General features: G+C 40.8%; 1 protein-coding gene across 5 annotated transcripts in view; it reads right to left on the reverse strand.

Moving 5' to 3' along the window:
• Positions 1-16151, reverse strand: part of Smurf (SMAD specific E3 ubiquitin protein ligase) — a 288864-nt gene that overhangs the window by 56934 nt on the left and 215779 nt on the right. For all 5 annotated transcript variants that reach the window (XM_070088416.1, XM_070088415.1, XM_070088412.1 and 2 more), the window contains one exon: positions 9629-9813. In XM_070088416.1, coding sequence (XP_069944517.1) covers positions 9629-9813 — 185 coding nt within the window. The remainder of the gene's footprint in view (positions 1-9628; positions 9814-16151) is intronic.

Here is a 16151-nt window from a genome sequence, read left to right on the forward strand (position 1 = left end):
TGGCAGAGCGACTTTATGGGGACATGAAATTCATTAAGGTGAAGTTTTTGCCTCCTAATACCACTCCTCTCCTGCAGCCCATGGACCAGCAGGTTATTGCAAACTTCAAAAAACTGTACACAAAAGCTCTGTTTGAAAGGTGCTTTGTAGTGACCTCAGAAACTCAACTGACTAAGAGAGTTTTGGAGAGAGCACTCTAATATCCTCAATTGTGTAAACCTTATAGGTAAGGCTTGGGAGGGAGTGACTAAGAGGACCTTGAACTCTGCTTGGAAGAAACTGTGGCCAGAATGTGTAGACCAAAGGGATTTTGAAGGGTTTCAGGCTAACCCTGAGAGGAGTATGCCAGTTGAGGAATCCATTGTGGCATTGGGAAAGTCCTTGGGGTTGGAGGTTAGTGGGGATGATGTGGAAGAGTTGGTGGAGGAGGACAATGAAGAACTAACCACTGATGAGCTGCTAGATCAACTTCAACAGCAAGAGGCCAGACCTGAGGAAACTGGTTCAGAGGAGGAGAGAGAGAAATTGAAGAAGTTGCATACTACAAAGATTAAGGAAATCTGTGCAATGTGGCTGAAAGTGCAAACCTTTATGGATGAAAATCACCCTCACACAGCTATTGCAAGCCGTGCTGGTGACTATTACACTCACAATGTTGTGAAACACTTTAGGGAAGTCATAAAGGAACGAGAGGTACAGGCCACTATGGACAGATATGTTGTGCGACAGAAGTCCAGTGACTCTGAAGCTGGTCCTAGTGGCATTAAAAGAAGAAGGGAAGTAACCCCAGAAAAGGACTTGACACCTCAAGTCTTAATGGAAGGGGATTCCCCTTCTAAACACTAAGACTCTCTCCTCCTCCCATCCCATCAATCATCACCAGATCTTCAATAAAGGTAAGTGTCATGTAACTGTGCATGCCTTTTTCAGTTTGTGTATTAAAATTAATATTTCATGTGGTAAAATTTTTTTTTTTCATACTTTGGGGTGTCTTGCACAGATTAATTTGATTTCCATTATTTCTTATGGGGAAAATTCATTCGCATAACGATAATTTCGCATAAAAATGAGCTCTCAGGAACGGATTAATATCGTTATGCGGGGGTCCACTGTATACATATGGACATGGAAAAAAAACTTCCTACAGGGAGGGAAGAAAAAAACGTGTGGGTGTGCTAAACATCGTGGTCATAGGCAGTGAGCGTCGAAGGGCATCACTGCACGCCTTCCTGCGTCTGGACAGATACTGCAACATAGGAGACATCGCTGCGGCTGAGCTGTGACGTAACAGGGTACTGTCTCCTCTGGAACGGTGAAGCAGACATCGTAGGAGTCGCTGCAGATTTCACTCAACCTGGGGCACGACATGCTGGTGCCCTCGAGTGAGGCGTCGACAAAACTCGGCAACTGGGCAGGACTTCTGGCAAGCGACTCAGGAGGACACTTCTTGACTGGTACTGTCGCTGGGCTGTCACTGCCGGCGAGCGTGGAGCGAGTCGTGGCAGAGACGACTGGGCGAAACATCTGGGAGTCGTAACATCATACAACAGACTGCAGTGAGCGAGCTAGCAGTCAAAGTGACATCATCTTTGTGCAGGCTGCTCACTGAAGCTTGTGACACGAGGCTAACACAGCGCCTGCCGACAGGGCTAACTGCGGCTTGATGAGTGTCATTCTCTCGGCAGTTGGAGTTATAGCAGAGGTTAGTCTAAGCATCCCCAGACTTGTTTCTCTACATATAACTGCACTCTGAAGGTCTGGAGGTGAAGTGAAACAAATCTCGGTGGGAATCGTAGTAGGTACGATTCTGCAGAACATCTATGAGCGACGAGCATAAGAGCTTTCTGTACAAGAGGGCTCGGGCTCCGAGCTGACTGATATCAGTTGTCAAACGCACTGGTCACATCGGGTGACTTAGCACAGTGGGCAGCATCGTCGGTGACATCAATGTGATGCGGGCAGCAGACCACAGCATGAGGCCTGGGACATCCGACTTGGTAACCCACGTGGCTTGTAGATCCACATGGCATGCTGATCTATGTGGCCTGTTGATCCACGTGGCTTGCTGATCCGCGTGGATTGCTGATCCACGTGGCTTGCTGATCCACGTGGCTTGCTGATCTGCGTGGCTTGCTGATCTGCGTGGCTTGCTGATCCACGTGGCTTGCTGATCCACGTGGCTTGCTGATCCACGTGGCTTTGAGTGGCCTCGGGCACTCGGATACACAGCACTGGCAATGAATTCACACGAAAAACAGCAGAAAACACAGCAGAGGGAGTGGGCAGTGGTGAGTGTATGGTAGACTGGTGAGCGTGAGTAGGGCGAGCATGGGCAAGGCGAGGAAATGGCCACTTCCTCCTCCTCCTCCCCACCCACAAACACAGGGAGACACACTAGATGCAGAAATCACCACAAAACTCACCTCTGGCTTGCTGAAAAAGCTGTGCTGAGCTGAACAACAACAGCAACATACAAGTGATGCTGAACACGTGACTTGAGAAACAGCGTAGGACACTGTAGCATGGGGTCACTGGGACGCCACTTAAAATTCTCGAATAAATTCGGCAAATTTTGGCTAGATCCTGTTTGTACCTGTGTCTGGATGCTCAAACGTGCAGACACGACAACAGGATAACTGGTTGAGAGACGGATGCTTCTTGAATAGGGTGATAAAGTGAAGATGACTTCATACCTCTTCCTTCCTCCGGATAAAACACAACTGCTGCGACCACCGCTGCTACCAATGTTTAACGTAGATTATTTGGTGATGCTGCACGCGGATGTGTGAATGACATGTCTTCCCGAGGCTCCTTTACTTTATTGTAATGTCGTGGTGGGTACACAGGCTTGTGTGTTGTGCCCATGGCCTGGGTAGGCCATGCCCACAAGAGGGAACTAGTAGGTCTTGTGTCTTCCTGCTAGGCCACTGTGAGAGTGAGAGCGTGTGGGACCAGCTTCCCATAGACTTGGACAGGCCCAGAGGACAGCACCTTAGTGCTGCAAAATATGAACTAAGCTGGCAGACAGCAAGGCTGTCTGTGCAGACAGTACAGGCTGTCTACATATTGTATGGTATATAGTGAATTCAACACAAAGTAAAACATGCAAATGCATTATAAAATGTAGCTACATTATGTAGCAAAGGTCAAAAACACTAACCAAATTACATGCATCACCATCAGTGCTAGTTTCTCATCCATCATATAAATGTATGTTTGTCTTCTTCCTGTCTTCAGTTTTTCTATGTAAACTAAATCCCTACATGACATTTTTCATATTAATGAAATAATCAACAAATTAGCTCAACTAAAATAAAATATTATATATTATTATATATGGAGAGCGTATAAATCTGTAGGGGAAGGAAGGCGGGGTAGGGGTCGTCCTCGAAAAGGTTGGAGGGAGGGGGTAAAGGAGGTTTTGTGGGCGAGGGGCTTGGACTTCCAGCAAGCGTGTGTGAGCATGTTAGATAGGAGTGAATGGAGACGAATGGTATTTGGGACCTGACGATCTGTTGGAGTGTGAGCAGGGTAATATTTAGTGAAGGGATTCAGGGAAACTGGTTATTTTTATATAGCCGGACTTGAGTCCTGGAAATGGGAAGTACAATGCCTGCACTCTAAAGGAGGGGTTTGGGATATTAGCAGTTTGGAGGGATATGTTGTGTATCTTTATACGTATATACTTCTAAGCTGTTGTGTTCTGAGCACCTCTGCAAAAACAGTGATGATGTGTGAGTGAGGTGAAAGTGTTGAATGATGATGAAAGTATTTTCTTTTTGGGGATTTTCTTTCTTTTTTTGGGTCACCCTGCCTTGGTGGGAGATGGCCGACTATTATTTTTTTTTTTTTTTAACACACTGGCCATCTCCCACCCAGGTAGGGTGGCCCAAAACAAGCTTTCACCACCATTCACTCTTATCACTGTCTTGCCAGACATGCACAGACATCACAGCTCAGATGCCCCTCCAAACTACAAATATTCCCACCCCTCCTCTAGAGTGCAAGCATCATACTTTCCACCTCCAGGACTCAAGTCTGGCTAACTGGTTTTTTTTTTTAATCCCTTCACAAAATGTTACCTTGCACACACTCCCACAGCTAGTCAGGTTTAAAAGAAACATTTGCCTCCACTCATTCCTATCAAACATGCTCACACATTCCTCCTGGATGTCCAAGGCCCTTGCAAACCACCTCCTTTACCCCTCTTCCTCCATCCTTTCCCAGAGTGACCCCTAGCCACTTTCCCTCCACTACAGATTTATACGTCCTCCTACTGATCCCAATTTGCTCCATCCTCTCTAAATGTTCAAATCACCTCAACAACTCAATCTTAGCCCTCTGGATAATACATTTAGCAACTCCACACTGCCTCCTAATCTCCAAACTATGAATTTTATGCATAATATTTACACCACACATTGCCCTCATGCATGACATCTCCACTGCCTCCAACCTCCTCCTTCCTGCAATATTCACAATCCAAGCTTCACACCCATATGAGACTGTTAAGAGCTACTATACTCTCATACTTTCCCCTTTTTGCCTCCATGGATAACATTCTTTGTCTGCACAGATAAGTTCACTTTTAAACTTCCTTCCTTGACACACCCTCCCAAATTTGTCCACTAACCTTTGCAACTTCTCCGAATCTTCCAAAAGCACAATGTCATCAGCAAAATGCAACTGTGACGACTCCCATTTTGTATTAGATTCCACATACAGTGAACCCCTGGATTAAGACCTCATCGGAATAAGTAATATTTGGAATAAGTAATGTTTCTGCGTCAAAATATTGGCTCAGTGAACGTCACTGAACTTGGTATAAGTCATTCGTGTGAACTTGGTATAAGTCATTCGTGTCAGGGCTTGAGCGGCCCCGACACTCCATGTACAGCCAGTGTGCCACTGTTTACCAGCCAGTGAGGACGATCCCACACATTCATACGATACATTTTGTATTATTCCATTCTTTTTAGTGCGTGTAACTGCTAAATAAGCCACCATGGGCCCAAAGAAAGCTTCTAGTGCCACCCAGCCCTTTGGTAAAGGGCTGAGAGAGAGGGGAGAATGTGCCTTTTTCAGTGATTCTGAAATATGTACAATACTAAAGCAACAGGAGTCTATAAAGGCTATAGCACCAGCCAGTGATAAAGTGTAGCAAGTTAAGGGATTAATCGATAGAAAAAGGACAGCACGAAACTGACTCCTCCATTGTTGTTAGAGGTATACAGGGCTACTGACTAACACCGCCACCTCTGCTGCTGCCTTCACCACCACTATGTAAGACTTATCTTTCAGTGGCCCTTACACACCCAACAATAAACAACATACCACCACTCATGACGTTCTTAATGTCATATTTTATTCATTCTAGAGTATATACCATGTTTCTATGTTATTAATATTGTTTATTATGTCATATTAGATGAATTGTGCTAGATAAATAAGCCATAGAGCTGATATTAGTGTCATATTGAAGGACTATCTTGCCCTGTCTCCCAACACAGTTCCTAACATATGCCAGAAACAAGACCTCTCTGGAACACTTTTTTGTGTGGCAGGGGTCCAGTGACTCAAGTTGGTCCTAGTGGCATTAAAAAAACAAAGGAGGGAAGTAACCCAGGATAAGGACTTGGTACCTGAAGTCTTTATGGAAGGGGATTTTCCTTCCAAACAACTGAAAACTCCTCCATCCTCTTCCTTCCTCCCATCTTCCATACATCACTATGTCTTCAATAAAGGTAAGTGTGATTTTTTTTTTATTCTTCATGTATCATTGTTTTATGTGTATGTAAATGTATATTTCATGTAGAAAACCTTTTTTTTTAATACTCTTGGGTGTCTGAAACAGATTAATTGGATTGCCATTATTTCTTATGGAGAAAATTAATTCAGAATAAATCAGATTCGGGATAAGTCGCTCTCTCCAGGACAGATTAATTATGTAATCCGGGGGTCCACTGTATTTTAATCCCATACCTCTCCCCAGCACCCTATCATTCACTTCTTTTGCACTGTCATCTATAAATATGTTTAACAACTATGGTGACATCATGCATCCCTCATCTATCCCTATACATTTATTAAACAAAAGTACCAACCACTCCAAAATTATATCATCCCCCCTGCTCTTAACATTTGTGTCTTGATCCCATCAAAATCCCAGCTGCTATATCCCCTTTTATTTTTCCCACTGTCTCACACACCACCACACATCTGGCTCTTCCTCACTCCTACAGGATGTTATGCCTTCCTGGCCAATGCATCAAATCATTGTCTCCCATTCTTCATTAATATTTAAGAGCTCCTCAAAATATTCCCTCCATCTTATCATTACCTCCGACTCCCTACATGACGGATGAAGAATTAAAGCAATTTTTTGATCATGACACTGATTTTTATTGATGATAATGTATCTATAGGGAAAAATAACAAAGCCCATATGTGAGGCCTGGTCACAGACCGGGCTGTGGGGATATTGACCCCCGGAACCCCCTCCAGGTATATTCCAAGTATGGCTAGTAACTGTTAATACAGTGGAACCTCTGTTTTCGTTTGCCCTGGTTTTCGTCAAATTCGGTTTTTGACGGCTTTTTTCATCAAAATTTTGTCCGTTTTCGTTCATTACCTCGGTTTTCATTGGTCCACTGTACCGAAGATGTCTGCCTGCCCGCACCCACACAAAGCATCCCATGCGTTCAAAGTCACTCTGGCTTTGTTTCTTGTTGAGTGAGCATTACCCTGCATGTTCATCCGAAACATTTCGTAATAATCCACTGTTTTTGTGCTTGTTTATTGAGTGTAACTGCTGAATAAGCTACCATGGGTCCAAAGAAAGTTCCGAGTGCCAGCCCTTTGATAAAGAAAGTGAAAAATTGTGGCCAGAATGTGTCCAAGAGAAGGATTTTGAAAGGTTTGAGGCTGACTCTGACAACCCCATGCCTGTTGTGGAAGCCATTGTGGCTCTGGGGAAGTCCATGGGGTTGGATGTGAGTGGCCAGGATGTGGAAGAGTTGGTGGAAGACCACAGGGAAGAGCTAACCACTGAAGAGCTGCAACACCTTCAACTGGAACAGCAACAGATTGCAGCCGAGGAAATTGCTTCAGAGGAGGAGGAAGAGAGAGGGAAGAATGTGCCTTTTTCAGTGATTAAGGACATGTGCGCAAAGTGGAGGGAGTTGCAAAGTTTTGTGGAGAAATATCACCCTAACAAAGCTGTTGCAAGCCATGTCTTCAACATGTTCAATGACAATACTTTGTCCCATTTTAGGCAAATCTTAAAGAGATGCCAGAAACAGAACTTTGTGAACAGATTTTTTGTGCAACAGGGGTCCAGTGCCAGAAAAGACAAAGAAGGGAAGTAACTCTGGATAGGGACTTGATACCTGAAGTCCTTATGGAGGGGGATTCCCCTTCCAACCAATAACCTCTTGTCCTCCCTCTCCTCTCCTCATGTCTTCCATATGCCAACAAGAGTCATCAATAAAGGTAAATGCGATATTAAATGTTCATTTATCCATTTCATTAGTCCTTGATATTTATTTCTCATTGTTTTCTGTATGTAAAACTATAGTTATTCTCTATAAAATGTATTTTTTGTTAATACTTTTGGGTGTCTGGAACAGATTAATTGGTTTTACATTATTTCTTATGGGAAATATTGCTTCAGTTTTCATCAAATTCAGTTTTTGTCAGAATTTTGGAATGAATTAATGATGAAAACCAAGGTTCCACTGTATCACTACCTACACACTGCTATACCATTAGCAGTTATTCACTTACTCTAGCTGCGTTTACACAAATACCGAACATGTTAATGATTGATATTAAAGTATGGAAAATACATTAGTAAACAAAAATGTGAAGGGATACTCTTGTGGCACTGCCATGATAAATGTGTCTCTGAAGGTCATAGAACCACCACAGTATACACCATTTAGTTTACTTGGTTATTTCTTTCATACCAATTGATACATGGTGTTTTCACACACTTTGCACAGGCCAGTAGGCCTGTTGCAGTGTTCTTTCTTATGTTCTTATCAGTGCTAAAATGTGAGGATACTGGAGACAACGTTTATATACAAATTGAGAGGGACTCCAAGATTTATATATCCTTTACTTCCTCTTGTTTGAATTACAAAGCTCTTAAAAAAATATGGTTTGCTTTTTTGGAGGGGTTTAATGAACATAACCTTAATTTGCCCTATATGTTCTTCATTTAATTTTAGACGATTTTTTAACAAGATGGCATTTTCAGGAATGTAATTGTTGTCTTAACTGATAGCAATCTGTATATGTGTATTTTTTTTTTTTAACGAACCAGCCATATCCTGCCTAGGTAGGGTGACTTAAAACTTAAAACAAAAGATTTTCCTCTTATGACACTCATGGCTTACAGAAGAAGAATTCTTTTCCAATTCCCCATAGAGAACCATATACAGTAGTACCTCAGTACTTGAACTTAATTCATTCCAGAAGGCTGTTCAAGTGCCTATCTGTTCGAGTACCGAATGAATTTTATCCACCAGGAATAATGCAAATTGGATTAATTCATTTCAGACCCCTAAAATACACGTACAAAAGCATTTTAATACGAAGTTTACAAGCCTAGCATGCTTTCAACACTTCACTACCCGTATCAGCACTTGTTCCAGGAATGTTTTTCAAGAGATCAGAGTGCAGATGTTTTGCTTTTTCTCAAATGAATGTCTCAGAAACACTATCACTAGCTAACTGTTTATCACTTATCCAAATCAATAACAATTTCTCAACCTCTTCAATTGTTTGTGGTCTTTCTTTCATAACTGCTTTCACTCCTTTTGCAACATCAGTCTTTTTAATGGCCTCTTTATTTTTAAGTTTTGTAGAGATTATAGATTTTGCCATACAAAACTCGGTAGCAACATCAGACACACATGCACCGCTTTTACATTTCGTTATGAGTTCTTTTTTCATCTCTATTGTGACTAACCACTTTTCTTTTTGGTTGGCTGTTATCACTAATTTTCTTAGGCCCCATGGTAACTTACTTGTACAAATATAAAAAACACCAAAAAATGCAAATAAATGCAAAACAGTTTACAGCGAAGTTCTGGCAGGTCATGTTTGTTTGGTTGAGTGCCAAGAACACAGTCAACTACTGAGCGATTTTTTTTACAGAACAAAGCGTTCGAATACCGAATTGTTCAAGTTGGGAGCTGTTCAAGTACCAAGGTAAGATAAGATAAGATAAGATTTCGTTCGGATTTTTAACCCCGGAGGGTTAGCCACCCAGGATAACCCAAGAAAGTCAGTGCATCATCGAGGACTGTCTAACTTATTTCCATTGGGGTCCTTAATCTTGTCCCCCAGGATGCGACCCACACCAGTCGACTAACACCCAGGTACCTATTTGCTGCTAGGTGAACAGGACAACAGATGTAAGGAAACGTGTCGAATGTTTCCACCCGCCGGGAATCGAACCCGGGCCCTCCGTGTGTGAAGCGGGAGCTTTAGCCACCAGGCCACCGGGCCACACTGTACTGCTGTATATAGATATTACAAGTAATTTATGTGTAAACATAACAAAAAAAATATGCACACTGATGCACGACAGCCAAATTATAAAAATATTTAAAATACTGACCAAAACCATCAGGAAGATCAGGTGGTTGATGAAGCTGGTTTCGGGAAAGGTAGTGTCGATGCCGTGCAGATCGTCTCCGAACTGAGTCTGGATTTCTTCTAGATTCACCAGCATCTCTCTGACTGACTCGCTCAATACTTGCTGCTCTACTCCTTCTATGCTCCCTGTCCCTCTCCCTGGGATCCCTGCAACCATTCAACAAGAGTAATTACAGTCACTTGTATGAAATAGTGATGCGAGAATCTTGAGTTGATAAATAAAATTATCTACATTTTTTATGGGGGTCTGGGTACTATCCAATCCATTCAGAGATGTATAGTGTGATTTTAATACAACACACATTTGCAGTCTAATAAATTGATGCACAGTAACATATTTACCAACCTCTACATGTCAAAACAAGCACAGTACTCCATAAGCTTTCCCAAGTACTTTTTATACAGACTACAAACAAAAAAATAATGTAATTGATAAAATGTTATGTTCAAAGTTTACACATGATGTGAAGAGTGATGGTTGTCACAAATATGCTATTTAAGAACAGTAAAAAGTGACCTATCTACATCAGTCTCAAACTCATCTAAATGAAACATTACAGTTACAATAAGCTTCATGTGACGTACAGCCACTAAAACAATACAGGTACCATAGACTACACTATTAATTATCAGGTATGCTTAAAAACAGGCTTGTAGATGTATTCATATATAATAAAAAGCATATACTATAGAGTGAAGAGTATAACAAACAGAATTTGAACATTACTTGAGTGTTTAATAAATGTCCATTATGTTCACTAGATGTAAGAGGAAGCAATCAGCCAACAACATATGTACAACAGTGCAAGAGAAATATGATACAAACAAGAAAAATGATAATCATTGAAAGTTTGTGTTAAGATAATATATGACTGCATACAAACTCAAAAAATATTAGTTCACCCTTAGGTGCATCAACAAAATAAATTAATAAATAATAAAAGAATACAAAATGAGTAAAGAGATGTCAACTATTGCATCTTTCATGAAGTGATCTAAGAGAAGTCTTGCATCCAACTGTGTAAAAGCATCTTACATAAATATTTTTTATCAATATTTCTCTACGATTACATTTCTTACAAAACTTGAAACATTAATATTTTAATGTCTAAATGGTACAATTAGAAACCTGCATTTAAAGTGGCACAACATATCCACCTAATAAGCTCATAAATGGTGTCTGTATTTTGTATATATAGTGCTTTAACAACATCACAATGTTATAGTACTTTTTACTGCTAAAACAGAGACAATTACTCTACCATAACAGTAGTAGGTTGGTAAACAGCAACCACCCAGGGAGGTACTACCATCCTGCCAAGTGAGTGTAAAATAAAAGCCTGTAATTGTTTTACATGATAGTAGGATTGCTGGTGTCTTTTGTCTGTCTCATAAATATGGAAGATTACAGGTACGTCTTGCTACTTCTACTTACACTTAGGTCACACTAAACATACATTTTTTTTTTTTTTTTTTTCAACAAGTCGGCCGTCTCCCACCGAGGCAGGGTGACCCAAAAAAGAAAGAAAATCCCCAAAAACAAAATACTTTCATCATCATTCAACACTTTCACCACACTCGCACATTATCACTGTTTTTGCAGAGGTGCTCAGAATACAACAGTCTAGAAGCATACACATATAAAGATACACAACATATCCCTCCAAACATACATGTACATGTTTATTTATACACACTCTTCTGAGTTTTCTTTGATTTTATCTTAGTTCTTGTTCTTATTACTTTTCCTTTTATATCCATGGGAAAGTGGAATGAGAATCTTTCCTCCATAAGCCATGCATGTTGTAAAAGTCAACTAAAATGACGGGAACAACGGGCTAGTAACCCCTTTTCCTGTAATAATTACTAAAAAGAATAAGAAGAAGAAAATTGTCAAAGTGGGAAGTTTGAATGTGCATGGATGTTGTGCGAATGATAAGAAAGAGATGATTGTGGATGTTATGAATGAGAAGAAGCTGGATGTCCTGGCTTTAAGTGAAACAAAGCTGAAGGGGGTGGGTGAGATTCAGTGGAGAGGAATAAATGGGATTAGGTCAGGGGTTTCTAATAGTTAGAGCTAAAGAAGGAGTAGCAATAATGTTGAAGTATTAGTCAGAGAGCTGAAGAGGGTTTGTTGAGGTGGTTTGGTCATTTAGAGAGAATGGATCAAAGTAGAATGACATGGAGAGCGTATAAATCTGTAGAGGAAGGAAGGTGGGGTAGGGGTCGTCCTCGAAAAGGTTGGAGGGAGGGGGTAAAGGAGGTGTTGTGGGCGAGGGGTTTGGACTTCCAGCAAGCGTGCGTGAGCATGTTAGATAGGAGTGAATGGAAACAATGGTATTTGGGACCTGACGAGCTGTTGGAGTGTGAGCAGGGTAATATTTAGTGAAGGGATTCAGGGAAACTGGTTTTATATAACAGTACTCAAGTCCTGGAAATGGGAAGTACAATTCCTGCACTCTAACGGAGGGGTTTGCGATATTGGCAGTTTGGAGGGATACATTGTGTATTTTTATACGTATATACTTCTAAACTGTTGTATTCTGGGCACCTCTGCAAAAACAGTGATTATGTGTGAGTGAGGTGAAAGTGTTGAATGATGATGAAAGTATTTTCTCTTTGGGGATTTTCTTTCTTTTTGGGTCACTCTGCCTCGGTGGGAGAATGCCGACTTGTTGGGGAAAAAAAAAACAGTTGGAGGGAGGGGGTAAAGGAGGTTTTGTGGGCAAGGGTCTTGGACTTCCAGCAAGCATGCTTGGACTTCCAGCAAGCATGCGTGAGCATGTTAGATGGGAGTGGATGGAGACGAATGCTTTTTGGGACTTGACGAGCTGTTGGAATGTGAGCAGGATAATATTTTGTGAAGGAATTCAAGGAAACCAGTTAGCCAGACTTGAGTCCCAGAGGTAGGAAGTACAATGCCTGCACTTTAAAGGAGGTGTTTGGAATATTGGCTGTTTGGAGTGACATCTAAACTGTCATATCTGAGCACCTCTGCGAAGACAGTGATCATGTATGAATGATGGTGAAAGTGTTGAACAAGTTTTTTTCTTTCTTTTTGGGTCACCCTACTTTGGGAGGAAATGGCTGGTGTGTTAAAAAAAAAAAAACAGTAACATCTAGCTATTCCCCAAAATTTAAATGAATTCAGTAGAAATACAATGTGGGGTACAAGAAAAAATAGTGGCAGAACATTTCATTGATTTGCTTAAAAACAGTCACTGAAAATATCACAAGCAAAGAAGAAAACTCACAATTTCCAAGTCAGTCTCCTTTGATGACTAATATTATATGATCTACCTGATATTCATTTTATGTATTAAATTACCATTATCCTCTCAAGTATGGGTTGAATTTAGACCTATAGGGTATCAAGATTTTACATTATTAAGTACCAAACTATAATTCATCTGAAATTTTTATATAGCCTCTCCTCATTTAGCGACGTACTCGTTTACCAATGACTCAGACTTACAACAGGCTCTCTGACCAGTATGCATACCTAAATAATGTATATTAGAGTTGACTTCCTCTATTCTGTTTATTACAATATAGAGCACACTACTGTATAATTTTTTATTTTCAACATGCCAGTTGTCTTCCACCGAGGCAGGGTGACCCAAAAAGAAAGAAAATCCCAAAAAAGAAAATAGTTTAATCGTTCAACACTTTCACCTCACTCACATAATCACTGTTTTTGCAGAGGTGCTCAGTTTAGAAGCATAAACGTATAAAGATACACAACATATCCCTCCAAATTGCCAATATCCCAAACCCTTCCTTTAAAGTGAGGGCATTGTACTTCCCATTTCCAGGACTCAAGTCTCCCTAACCAGTTTCCCTGAATCCCTCCACAAAATATTACCCTGCTCATACTCCAACAGCTCATCAGGTCCCAAAAACCATCTGTCTCCATTCACTCCTAACTAACATGCTCACACATGCTTGCTGGAAGTTCAAGCCCCTTGCCCACAGAACCTCCTTTACCCCCCTCCCTCCAACCTTATCCAGGATGACCCCTACCCTGCCTTCCTTCAACTGCAGATTTATACGCTCTCCAAGTCATTCTACTTTGATCCATCCTCTCTAAATGACCAAACCACCTCAACAACCCCTCTGATTAATACTTTTATTAACTCCACGCCTCCTAATTTCCACACTCCGAATTCTCTGCATAATATTTACACCACACATTGCCCTTAGACAGGACATCTCCACTGCCTCCAGCCACCTCCTCGCTGCAGCATTTACAACCCAAGCTTCACACCCATATAAGAGTGTTGGTACAACTATACTTTCATACATTCCCTTCATTGCCTCCATGGATAACGTTTTTTGTCTCCACAGATACCTCAACACACTACCTTTTTTCCTTCATCAATTCTATGGTTAACCTCACTCTTCATAAACCCATCCACTGACAAGTCAACTCCCAAATATATGAAAACATTTACTTCTTCCATACTCCCTCTCTCCAATGTGATATCCAATTTTTCTTTATCTAAATTGTTTGATACCCTCATCATCTTACTCTTATCTATGTTCACTTTCAACTTTCTACCTTTACACACCCTCCAAAACTCATCCACTAACCTTTGCAACTTTTCTTTACAATCTTCCATAAGCACAGTATCATCAGCAAAAAGTAACTGTGTCAACTCCCATTTTGTACTTTATTCCCCATAATTTAATCCCACTCATCTCCCCAGCACCCTAGCATTTACTTCTATTACAACTCCATCTATAAATATATTAAACAACCATTGTGACATTACACATCCCTGTCTAAGACCTACTTTTACCGCGAAGTAATCTCCCCCTCTCCTGCATACCCTAACATGAGCCTCACTATCCTCATAAAAACTCTTTGCAGCATTCAGTAACTTACTACCTATTCCATACACTTGCAACATCTGCCACATTGCTCCCCTATCCACTATCATATGCCTTTTCTAAATCCATAAATGCAATGAAAACTTCCCTATCTTTATCTAAATAGTGTTCACATATACGCTTCAATGTAAACACTTGATCTACACATCCCCTACCCACTCTAAAGCCACCTCTAATTCTTTCAATAATAACCCTACTGTACACTTTACCTGGTATACTCAGTAAACTTATTCCCCTATAATTTTTACTCTCTCTTTTGTCCCCCTCTTTATAGAAAGGAACTATACATGCTCTCTGCCAATCCCAAGGTACCTTCCCCTCTCTCATACATTTATTAAACAAAAATACCAACCACTCCAACACAATATCCCCCTGCTTTAAACATTTCTGTCATGATCCCATCAGTTCCAGCTGCTTTACCCCCTTTCATTCCACGTAATGCCTCACGCACCTCACCCACACTTACATCCTGCTCTTCTTCACTCCTAAAAGATGTTATACCTCCCTGACCAGTGCAAGAAATTACTACCTCCCTTTCTTCATCAACATTTGAAAGTTTCTCAAAATATTCCTGTCATCTACCCAATACCTCCAGGTCCCCATCTACTAACTCCCTTACTCTGTTTTTAACTGAGATATCCATTCGTTCCCTAGGTTTTCTTAACTTATCTCACTCTAAATTTTTTTCTTATTTTCAGCAGTGCATCTCCCACTCTCTCATCTGCTCTCTTTTTGCACTTTCTCACCACTCTCTTCACCTTTCTTTTACTTTCCATATACTCTACTCTTCTCACAACACTTCTGCTGTGTAAAAACCTCTCATAAGCTACCCTTTTCTCTTTTATCACACCCTTTACTTCATCATTACACCAATCACTCTTCTTTCCTCCTGCACCCACCCTCCTATAGCCACAAACTTCTGCTCCAAATTCTAATACTGCATTTTTAAAATTATCCCAACCCTTTTCACCCCCCCCCCTACTCATACTTGCATTAGTCCACCTTTCTGCCAATAGTTGCTTACATCTCACCCTAATTTCCTCCTCTCTTAGTTTATACATTTTCACCTCTCTCTTACTTGCTGTTGCCATTTTCCTTATGTCCCATTTACCTCTTACTCTAACTGTAGCTACAACTAAATAATGATCCGATATATCCGTTACCCCTCTATAAACATGTACATCCTGAAGCATACCTATCAACTTTTTATCCACCAATACATAATCTCACAAACTACTTTCATTACATGGTATATCATACCTTCTACACTTATTTAACCTTTTTTTTTATAAAGTATGTATTACTTATTACCAAACCTCTTTCTACACATAGCTCAACTAATGGCTCCCCATTTTCATTTACCCCTGGCACCCCAAATTTACATACTATTCCCTCCACAACATTTTTACCCACTCTAGCATTGAGAACCCCAACCACAAGTACTCTCTCACTTGGATCAAAACTCCCCACACACTCACTCAACATTTCCCAAAATCTCTCTCTCTCCTTTACACTTCTCTCTTCTCCAGGTGAATAAACACTTACTATGACCCACTTTTCACATCCAACCCTTATTTTACACAACAAAATCC

Source organism: Cherax quadricarinatus, chromosome 24 (assembly GCF_038502225.1).
Source record: "Cherax quadricarinatus isolate ZL_2023a chromosome 24, ASM3850222v1, whole genome shotgun sequence".
Taxonomy (NCBI): Eukaryota; Metazoa; Arthropoda; class Malacostraca; order Decapoda; family Parastacidae; genus Cherax; species Cherax quadricarinatus.